The 11,948-nt window shown below is 35.1% G+C and overlaps 1 protein-coding gene across 1 annotated transcript; it reads right to left on the bottom strand.

The window, feature by feature from the left end:
• Positions 1-2,042: 2,042 nt before the first annotated feature.
• Positions 2,043-11,028, bottom strand: LOC128559517 (lactosylceramide 1,3-N-acetyl-beta-D-glucosaminyltransferase A-like). The gene is made up of 2 exons (XM_053551411.1): positions 10,876-11,028; positions 2,043-3,812 (listed from the first exon to the last, which is right to left on the bottom strand). Exon 2 carries the CDS (start codon positions 3,700-3,702, stop codon positions 2,314-2,316), a length of 1,389 nt encoding a protein of 462 aa, XP_053407386.1. The 5' UTR covers positions 3,703-3,812; positions 10,876-11,028; the 3' UTR covers positions 2,043-2,313.
• Between the last annotated feature and the right edge of the window lie 920 nt (positions 11,029-11,948).

Raw genomic sequence — 11,948 nt, 5'->3', positions numbered from 1 at the left:
TTCACAGATCTTCCCAGATCCACATGGGGCAATATCAATGTGATATCTGCCTTTATGTAACGGACCTTATATACCATATTGATTTCTACTTTTATGGAAGGAGTCTTATACATCATTGCAATTTCTGCCTTTATGGAATTAACCTTAAATATCAATGTATATCTGTCATTATGTAATGAACATAATGCATGTTTGTAATATCTGTCTTTTATAGAATGAACCTTACACATCACTGGAATATCTGTCTTTATGGAATAAACCTTATATATCACTTTAATATCTGCCTTAATTATCAGTCCAATTTAGGTACGGAAGTATTACGTTTCAGTTCAAAGTTTTCTAAATAATTTTTACATAACATTATATTTTCCTCTCAATATTTGTAAGCACTACCGTATGTTTACCTATTTCAATAAAATTCATTAACAATCTAGTTGGAAAAAGTTATAACATCTCTGTGTGTTTGTGAACGTATGTGTACGTCCTGGTACTTAATTATTATACTGGGGAGTTTTGTTTCAGTGATATGGCGAGGTAAAGATATATGGGCCCGGAAGTGGTATATATATATATATACACACACACACACACCACACACACACACACATATATATATATATATATATATATATATATATATATATATATATATATAAGTGGTATATATATATATCAACTGGCATTGATGCTTGTCAGATTCTCCTAGTTCCTCCTCTTTGCCATGGATAAAAGTTAATATGTTAGAGAATGCTGTTAGTACATGGATAAAAGTTAATATGTTAGAGAATGCTGTTAGTATATACTAACAGCATTCTCTAACATATTAACTTTTATCCATGGCAAAGAGGAGGAACTAGGAGAATCTGACAAGCATCAATGCCAGTTTGATTGATGGGAGCAACGAACTGCAATAGACTAATATATAGTTTTGTTATAGAACTAATCTTAATGACACCAAAGGAATTTTGATAACAATTCGAAACGTAAATAAATCTTTACAAAATATTTATTAGAACTCAACTTTAAATAATAAGTTACTAGTTCTTCAAAGTGTCGTATTTTCTGTTTTGAAATTGGTCCGTTTGTCGTGTGCGCTCACAGAAAGGTCGATAGATAGGCTGATAGATTTCTCCAGCTCAGCCATCACCGTTTACTCCCAATATACATGTATAATACTGAGGTGATTCACTTTACAATACTAATCAAGAGGGCCCGAAATTTTATCTACAGGCTAACCGAATATTCTTCGTGGCAGTCAGACTAAGCAAAACACTTCTGTCTTCAAATTAATTTTTATTATTTTAATACCACAATAGGCGAATTGTCCCGCTTTGGTGAGCTCCACGGGTAAGAATATTAGAACTGAAATGTACAAGCGTTTTTCAACTGCTACTAATATAAAGAACTCTTTGGACCACTTCACCAATGTCATGTCCTATATACAGTCCAGACTGAATCCAAATAAATCCGGCTGTTCCTTTTTTCATGTAAAATTCACTTACTTGATAACACTATTTCGACCAGAAAGAAAATGCCACTGTATATGTTACACCCTTCTTATTCTATATATATTGATCACGGACGGAAAATATACTTACCCATTTCAATCGCACATTTCTCACCTAAAAATGCAGTTCGGCGAATGAGCACTTTGCATATTGAACATGTGGTTATTTGTCTCCCATCGTGTAACAGCCACATTATACGTATTTTATCTTTTCGTCAAAGTTATGGAAATTTGGATGAGATTCTTTATTGAACTTTCGGTCTACACGACACGGCCAAGTGCACATGTAAGGCGAAACGTAAACAAACAAAAACAAAGTGTGCATTATTCACAAGGTGGGCTCGATTCATACAACCCCGGGCTATCCCGATCAAGTGATCAGTACACCGAAATGCACCGTGATGTTTCGAACACTCTAACTTCATATAGACGCCACATGGAAAACATCAGACGCCACATGGAACACACTTCACAAAGACGCCACATGAAACAACCTTACTTCGTAAGATGCCAAATGGATAACACATACTTCATATAGACGCCAGATGGAATACACTTATTTCATATAGACGCCACATGAAACACACATCATATAGATGCCACATGGAACATACATTTTTTATCATTATAGCTAAAACATGTACAGAAGGCGTAATTTAAATGTAATGCATGCATGCCACTGACCTAGATAGCTCAGTCCAGGCCAGTGTTTGAAATAAACAAAATGATACGATATATAAATCAAATATGTTGCTTCCATTCGTACGAACAATACAGGGCCTTTTACAACAGTGGCATATATTCCTTTATTTTGTACCCTCAGTTGTCAGTTTAGAAGCGTTAATTTTTCCATCCGACATCGGTAAATGGTATCTCTTAACAACATGTGGCCATATATCATCTATTTCTCCATGCCCGCCTGCACCAATAGCTAGATAATCACACGTGCGTGTAACGTTTCGGAAACATTTTAATGCTTCTTGTCCGGATAACTGATGCCAGTTACCTTTCAAACCATTATATTTGACACCTGGGACATTGCCCGGTACAAGACCATACAGATAGACGTCATCCACCCAGAAAAATGGTGTCACTTGAGCGGAACTGTAAAATGCAGGCATCAAATCATTTGTAAATATGACCAAAAATCCGGAACAGTAATCTGTTGGATAACGACCATGGCCTCTAAAATGGTTCTGATGAACAAACCATTTGCTATTATTCTTTCGAATAATTGGCATCGTATTTGTAATTATATGATTGCAAATAATCTGCCGATGTTTTGAGGTATAGACTGGTAAAATATCGGTGAATAATTTATAGACGTTCACAAGTATGTCGTCATCTACTTTCAGTATGAACTTTGCATTTTTACATCTTTCTGCCAGCCATTTGTATGTCATCACTCCTTTTAATGTGAGGTTGTGGTAGCTGTCGATAAAGTCTCCTTGTAAAATATCTTCATACTGCATACTTTCCCCTTCAATTTGTTTCTGAATTGTCTCATTCCCCGGTTTTCCTAAGAGAAACAGGATCCGTATAATTCCGAGAGTAAGATAAAACGTGTTGTTGGCCCAAGTTGCTCTAATCAACTTCCGCCTTTCAATATGGTCAGTGGCTGTGTGAACTATTATCAAAACAGACAAGTTTTCAACGGATGAACAGAGGTTTCGGTTCTCTAATAAATATGGAGTATAAATTGTTGAAACAATTTGTGACGCATTGATCATTTTTGAAAAGTTAGGCTTGAGTGTAATTTTAGTCAAGTCGTTTTCTGTATATGTGTGGTTTGGAGCAATGTTATGAAAATGCGACTTGACATGAAACGTTGTAGGTGAAAACGTGTCGGCTTTGCCCAATGATTGTTTAAGCGTTATGTTCCTTGAAGCTATGCTGGTCAAATGGCTTTTCGAAATGATCTCTGTGCCATTGTTTAAATCCACGCCTTTCTTATATTCGTATTTTCTGCTGTCGTTTACAAAAGAAGTTCTCAGCGGTGTACTAAGAAAGTATTTTGAAACAAACATTTTATTTCCTCTATCTAGACAAACATGTTGGTTTATAAGTTGCCAGTTTAGTAAAATGAATAAATATATAAAACAGCCACCTAGTATCACAGCAATTTTTCTCCTGGCTTTCCTTCCAAACAACAGTAACATTTTACGAGAAATGGCATTTGTATCCGCATTCTCCATCACTTATATTTCCAGATCAGCAGAATAAATCCCGAGAAGAACGTTGGTACGATCCTCTAACTTAAAGTCATATTTGGTGATTATGAAATCCGCAATCTGTTGTTTTCCTTCTAAAAATACAGAAAAACACAGTTATTGTCAAATATGTAGTAAATAAGCATAATTTTCCTCTTGTTTACAGGAAGAAATGTTATTAAATAATATGTAAAGCGGATGTTAAAATGCAACCGGGTTGTGACAAAAAAGGACTAAAATATAACGTTTGTATAATTATTTTCCGTTTTTTTTTTTACAATTAGTTTCACACCCAAAATAATTAGCTGAGCGCCCATATAGAGGTTGCGTTTAACTAAATTTTAAACACATTAATTGAACCAATTGGTAGCTTTTCTTTATAGTTTAGTTTTATAGTTTATTTACGTCTCATTGATTTACAAACATATAAATTTACATACAGCATAAACAAATTGTATTGTAATTGACCGTTCTTACTAGAACTACAAGAGACAATATACATATTCAAATGTGCTTTTATAAAACCAGTATGAATAAAATCTCTGTTCAAGGTGAAACTAGCTAAAAGCTGAGAGTTGCAAATCAAATGAGTAAGTTAAGAGAGTACATGAATGTATGAATGTGGTGCAACTGACTGAGTGAGTACATAATACATGTACTGCTGTTGAGTGGGTACATGAATTAACTGATCAAGTGAGTACATGAATACATGTACAGATGTAGAGTGAGTACATGAATTCACGAAGTTGAGTAACTGACCGATTAAGTACATGAATGTACGAAAATTGAGTAAGTGACCGAGTGGGAACAGGAGTGTACAGATGTTGAGTAAGTGGCCGAGTAAGTACATAATATATGTACGGGTGTTGAGTGAGTACATGAACGCACGAATGTTGAGTAACTGAACGAGTGAGTACATGGATACATGTACAGGTGTTACGTGAGTACATGAATGTTGAGTAACTGACCGAGTGACTACGTGCATGTATGGATGCTGAGAAGTGACCGAGTGAGTGCATGAATGTAAGATATTGAGTGAGTACATGAATGTATGAATGCTGAGTAACTGACCAAGTGAGTATATGAATGTACGGCTGCTGAGTAAGTGACCGAATGAATGCATGAATGTACGGTGTTGAGTAAGTGACCTCGTAAGTGCATAATACATGTACAGATGTTGAATGAGTGCATGAATGTACGAATGTTGAGTAACTAACAGAGTGAGTACATGAGTGTACAAATGTTGAGTAACTGACCAAGTGAGTGCGTGAAAGTACCTATGTCGAGAAAATGAGTGAGTTTATGAGTATACGGATGTTGAGTAAGTGACCAAGTGAGTACATAATACATGTATGGTTGTTAAGTAAGAGACTGTGTGATTACATGAATGTACGTATGTTAAGTAAGTGACCGAGTAAGTACATGATTAAATGCACATATATATACTCTATTTACCTCTCATTTTAAAATACAATTCACACTTACAATTTATAGGAACATAAAATCATATGCAAAACCATTATTTGACATGAGTTACCATAGACACCAGTATTGAACTATGTGATTTAAAATGCATTCACGGCTGTTTTTAGTACATACTCGTTTAACAATATCCGAAACATAAAAGAAAATGATAAAAAACGCTATGCTTTTTCGTATTGGACATCATACTGGATGGGGAACTCTTCCGATTCCTTAATACAAAGTCATACGGAATCAATGCCCTTGTATATATATATTTCCTATCCGAAATGGGAATGGTTTCAAAAATAATTGCGCCTGGGGTCAGAAACGTTAGATTCTAAGCTGTCGCAAAAACATGTCTGATATGGAGTTACATTTTTATGCACGCGCAAGCCCTGCATGATAACGCACACATCTAGCATTCACATACCTAGTCGAACTTAAAATGTTTATTGTAAAGTATTTAGAAATGTTTTAACCTAATGCATAGTACCGTTAACACACATAAACCTTACATAAACTATATGCAATCAAACATTTAATAGATTTGATCTAGAATACGCTGTAGTTTCTTTTCCTCATAAATTGATAGCTTTTACCATCAACACGTTCACTTTGGACCGTTGAAATATCATATGAGCCGCGCCATGAGAAAACCAACATAGTGGGTTTGCGACCAGCATGGATCCAGACCAGCCTGCGCATCCGCGCAGTCTGGTCAGGATCCATGCTGTTCGCTAACAGTTTCTCTAATTGCTATAGGCTTTGAAAGCGAACAGCATGGATCCTGACCAGACTGTGCGGATGCGCAGGCTGGTCTGGATCCATGCTGGTCGCAAACCCACTATGTTGGTTTTCTCATGGCACGGCTCATATCACTTTTTGCATAAGCGGCATATTAATAAAAGCCACTTACAAGCTGTTCTTAAGAATGACAAGAGCATGCATTTTCTTTCTTCAAACTACATATATTTAAACTCTCCTGTACAGCTTGTGAATGCAAGAAACGTCAAAATATTTCATTTCAGTTTAACACAGATCATCATTATAAGCATTGAAAAAAGGTCATTTTATACTCAAATTTAACTCACTTAATTAAATAAGTTTCGCAGAAAATAATGACTTAATAATCAACACTTGAAAGCAGTAATGTTGTAAAAATATAAGTGATTTTGACTATTTAAAACAGATTTCAAAAAATATTTTGAAAAAAAAAAACAATGTTCAAGCGAGCTGTTTTAACAGTTAAAAAAAGTGTTAAATGAAAATCTATAAAATATTCATGTATACGGATTTTGTTTAATTGCTACAAATCCTATTAACAACTATTCCTTTTAAGATTAACATAAAACCAGATCATGTCGGTAAACTGAAATAAAAGAATAATAAATACGTTGTCGTCGGAATGATTATTGAAACAAAAGGAAATTTAAATGAACGGCATTAGTAGTGGGGTTCATTAACTGAATTATAGATACTTGTTTGGTTTTATTACCATTCCAAAAGCAGTCTTCAAGGTTTTAGGAAAGGACCGAACTTACCGGACCTACCTAATTAACTGACCTGTATTAAACAGTCATAATATTTTGCGCCGAAAAAAATTAATTGGGTATGCTGGAACAAAAGAAAACTGTTAGTTTGTTGGGAATTTTGTACAAACATTCTTTCTATTTTAAGGAGCATCTAAACAATTCAAGGCGTTGAAAAGAAATCGAAACTTGCTGTATCGTAAGAAAGTTGTGGTCTTTTTGATAGATTTTAGAAAAAATGGCAATATAAAACAATATGGTGTATTTTATTAATTTTAAGCTCGATTACAACTTCTTTCAAACAGCAGGCTGTTGCTGTTACCCTTCTTTCGGCTTTGGCGTCCGCGTCTCAAAATGTACATGTGAGCAGGTTTCTCAAAATCTTCTACTTTGGGCGTCAGGGAATGTCCTCAAAGAGAAGGTTCCATCCATTTAAACAAAATTATACCCGTTTTGTGCTAGAAAGTTTTGAAAAGCTTTTGTATGTAACATACATATAGTATCACGAAGAGGAATGTATAAAATTATCTAATTGTCAAGTGCGCTGTTAAAAACTCACTCGGACTGCATTCAGAAATAAATATTGAAAAACGATGCCATGTACTTCAAAATGGCTGCTCCTATTACACGCAGTGTGATATTCTCATAAATAATTGATAATCCTATATCAGATACTATTTCAGTATTGTAAAGAATATGAAGAACAGCTTGAAAATTCATATTCGTTAACGTTCTTTAAAACCTAAACCGTCAAACATGTGCTTAAGGTATAGACCCTAGCCTGGGAATCAAGTCTGACAATTTCTAACTTTTTTAATACCTGCAAATTGACAGCCTGGGGAAACCTGTTTTCCGACCGCAGTGCCGCCTATATTACACCCGAAATATGCGGGTGTTTGATAAAGAACGATAACCTCTGAAAGCAATATACCATGGCTAAAAACAGAAACGGAATTCTCACGGGAAAGACAGATCGGAATCGTGTACTTCCGAAGGTTTCCGAACATTTCCGGGACATAGACAAATACCAGTTTGTACCTCCCATAGCTTTTCCAGCAAGTTGTAACAACTTTTAAATGTATCAGTATAAACTTAAATTTGCGTCATAGCTATCAAGAAGTTATATTTATGCAGACCTAGTGATCTACGGAAACTGCCGAATTTTCGGCATCATTGCCTCGTTTCCGTTTCAAACAAGAGCAAATCTGATCGCATGTTAATTAGGCTAATTATAGAAAATCGATAATCAATAGTAACATGGAAACTCCTTCAGATTTCCCCAGGCGTTGATAATATCAGAAACTCGATGAATGCCAATTAACACTAATTAGCGCAAATTAAGTGATCTTTAATGCATAGGTATTAGGTATGATTTCTTCTGACAAAGCACAAATATCAGGCCCGTAGCCAGAGGCTAATTTTAACCGAGGCAGTCTGAGGGCATGCTCCCCCGGGAATTTTTTTTTCTTGAGGTCGTCTATGGTGCATTCTGGAGGGTCCTGCGACTATGTTTTACTACTTTAAATTTGGTGTTTTTAAAGGTCCATTACTAAGGGAAAGTGAGTTGGCAATTTTTTTCATAGCCAGTGCATAGACTTCTGCAAGACACTAAATAATGAAGATTGGCAGGTCAAAATTTACAGAAGGTCTTTGGAACTCAAAGACATGTATGTGTATTATGCTGAAATTTCAATGAATCGACAGAATGACCCCCAGGTCTTTTTAACTTTCTTCGTACTTCATAGAAAAATAATTGTACATATACTGCGATTTATTTCGAATTTCTACATACCAACTTTCATTTTCCAATAAAATGAAATAGTTTCTGTGTTTTTAAAAGAAATTAAAATGTTCACTTTCCTTAGTATTGGACCTTTAATGTAGTTTTGTACTGATTATGCGGATCCATAATTCTAAATCTGATTAAGAATTATCTAATAGGCTGTTAAGATCTATATTACGGCTATTACTGTAAAGTCATTCTGAATGGGTGTAATATATCATTTCCCTATGTTTTTGAACTTGAACTTTAATTGGTACCATTTGTATTCTTAATTGAAATACATGTACTTAATTACTTTTTTCATTGCATGCCAAATTTTAACCGAGGCAACTGCCTCACTTGCCTCAACGTAGCTACGGGCCTGAATATTATCAACGGCTTCCCAGGCTACTCATGCCCCACTGGCACCGACTAGCACCGTGATAGTAATAACATTTATAAGAAGATCCTTTGGAAGCATAGAATACAAAACAAGCAAAATAATAGCACACTTGGTGTGATTGAGTTTGTGCATGACAGATAATGCTCCTCACGCCTAGGTCTCGGCCGATACTACTTGAAACGGGGATTTTAGTCGCGACCGTGAATCGATGCTGGATAAAATTATTTTGATCTGCAATTTGATATACAATTTATAGCTAATGTTTCGTATTCTTGCGACTACCGAAACGAAATAAAAGTTTGTATCTTGTATCTTTTATTGAACGAAGTTATTACATATTCAAAATGACAATGGTAAACTGTTCATAGCCTTGAATAATTTATTATGGCGTTTAAAAGTAAATTATTTATGGAATCGTATCAGTTTGTTTTGCGTAAACACATGCAATATTCTATTATATGGAGAACAGGACAAAGGCAAATTTAGGTGCTTCGTTTGGCTCACAGCTTTTATGAAAATGCATTTAGAAATATGCACATTTTTCTCCATTTTAGATTAACAAATTGCCTCTGTGGATTTACAATCAACTTGTTTAATCAATGATTCATCAAATGAAAATTCAAATATCTGATTTCTGTCCAAATTATGCTCTATTATATTTTGTATATGAAGTATATAAGTGTATCTCTGTAAGAAGCGGGCCCAAAACCATTAATGAGCCGCGCCATGAGAAAATCAACATCATGGGTTTGCGACCAGCATGGATCCAGACCAGCCTGCACATCCGCGCAGTCTGGTTAGGATCCATGCTGTTCGCTAACGGTTTCTCTAATTACAGTAGGCTTTAAAAGCGAACAGCATGGATCCTGACCAGACTGCGCGGATGCGCAGGCTGGTCTGGATCCATGCTGGTCGCAAACCCATTATGTTGGTTTTCTCATGGCACGGTTCATTTATCTTTTATTAGATATACTTTTTCAGGGATATCAATGAGATTAATTCAAAGAGATTAGCACAAACGTTCAGCAATGGTCTACCGGGTAATGTATAGGCCATTTAACACGGGGGACATTGGTTCGAGCCCAACTGGGGTCTCGACCATGCCTTCTCATATAACACAAAACTTGTTTTAATCAAGACGCGGACTCGAGAGTGGGATCAATTAAGCCTGAAGCTTTCATAATAATCGAGCTATAATAAATTAGTATAAACTAAAGCAATATTTTTAAAATAGGTTTTGAAGCCAGTTACATATTCAGACTATGACTGGACTATTTTAAAGTATATTCTAAACATAAACACAAATGTGAACCTATTTGCATGTAGCTAAAAGACAATCGGATGTCAGTAAAATAAAGACAAGTGTTCAATTGAAAGCCGGCGGAGGGCTCGAATCTGCGATTTCATAAAAGACCAACCAGGTCCAGTCATCAGATGGTAGCCATCATGATGCTAATGCACATGTATTTTTCATATTTAGACTATTTTACATGCATTAAACATGTCTTATTTTAAGAAACAAAATATTATTTCAGACTGACTTAGCATTGTTAGAATACATATAATTGTTACGAAAGACGAAGTAACGCTACCGTTTTAAACGTAACCATTTTATCAAATAAACAAATCGGGTGAAAGTAAATAAATTGAAAGTAAAAAAAAAGGCTAAGATTGAAAGATATTCAATGTTAAAAGATTAACTTACCTTACTGTAATAAGTGTATTTATATTGTAGGCGAAAAAAAGTTGGCTCATATAAAAGCCTCTGTATAAATTTATTTTGTACTACGCATAAATGATATTAATAAAATTATGAGGCTCAGAGAACAAAAACATTTTATTTACAAGACCAACTCAGGTTACTTAAAGCGAACGTTATTTTTTATGAAATGCAAATAAAATTTAACAGGCTAGAATTAAAATGTAATCAATATAAACACCATTTCACTTTGAAATTAATCAAGATATTTAAACAAAATTAATATAAAAGACGAACTTACGATGATATGCCTCTAAACTGAAAAATAGTATTTCCATAAGACACGTGTATTTACGTTAGATTTACTATAAGAATAACGGTCGGCTGCTGGAACATGTCACTATGAGACGTCTGATCATTCGTTAATTATTTAGTAGTTTCGTTTAACGACGTTTTATTTCATTTCAAAGGTATCAGATTCAATTCTACATGTTGTTTAGCGGGATTTGTAACAATAGGACTAACAGTACTAAAGGAACAAGTTCGGGAACTATATGATCTGAGCTATAGCGAAATGGCGGACAGGTTATTGAACACTGATTTTTCACTTTGGGATTCCACAGAGGGCTAAGTTTAGGCAGGTTACTGTTAAATGTCATTGTGTATGTTGGTAGATAAAATTGGAGAGAAGGTCGTATTTGGTGACATAAAATTCAATTTTAATACGAGTATGATACCATGTCATCGCAGTGTGATTTTTATGTAATCTTGTAGTAAGCAAATGTCGCAGGAAAAATCTCTCTTCCTGATATTCATAAAAGGAAGCCATGCAGCATGAAATACTCTGCTTGTCAATGACTAAATAAATACTATATAACTTTAGGTTACAGACTCTTAAAAGAGTGTGAGGTGCTGCGTACGGATATAACTGTAAGCCATGATTATTCGAGGGATACTTGATCAGTAGTTTGAATTCACAACCATTTTTATTCACGTGTTCGAGGGTGGTGGGGGCGGGGGCTACCATAATTTTGCAGGTGAACGGATATTCTCTCTACGGCTTTGATAATATGCTGCCTGTTTGCTATATGAGTTTCACCTTTTTTTATGGTACTTCTTTTGTGCACTTGTACTTTGGTACTATTTTTGGCGCGTGATCTTTTTGCATTGTATATATTGTAACATATTATATCCGTTGATAAAACAATTTCAGTATTTTGTTTGATTCATTTTCAAGGTTCTGCGAACATATAGTTAAAGAATGAACTTGGTTGCATATTGAAGGACAGGAACTTACAAACAGTTAAAACCCAGGGTTAGATCACAGGGGCGTAGGCGTGAATTCTTCTGATAACCTGTCATGTTTTCTTCTGA

Source organism: Mercenaria mercenaria, chromosome 9, assembly GCF_021730395.1.
Source record: "Mercenaria mercenaria strain notata chromosome 9, MADL_Memer_1, whole genome shotgun sequence".
Lineage (NCBI taxonomy): Eukaryota > Metazoa > Mollusca > Bivalvia > Venerida > Veneridae > Mercenaria > Mercenaria mercenaria.
This window is presented reverse-complemented; position numbering and strand designations above follow the sequence as displayed.

What these genes read in the sequence shown, in the direction of transcription:
- LOC128559517 (XM_053551411.1), bottom strand. Translation starts at nt 3,702, where the DNA reads ATGGAGAATGCGGATACAAATGCCATTTCTCGTAAAATGTTACTGTTG.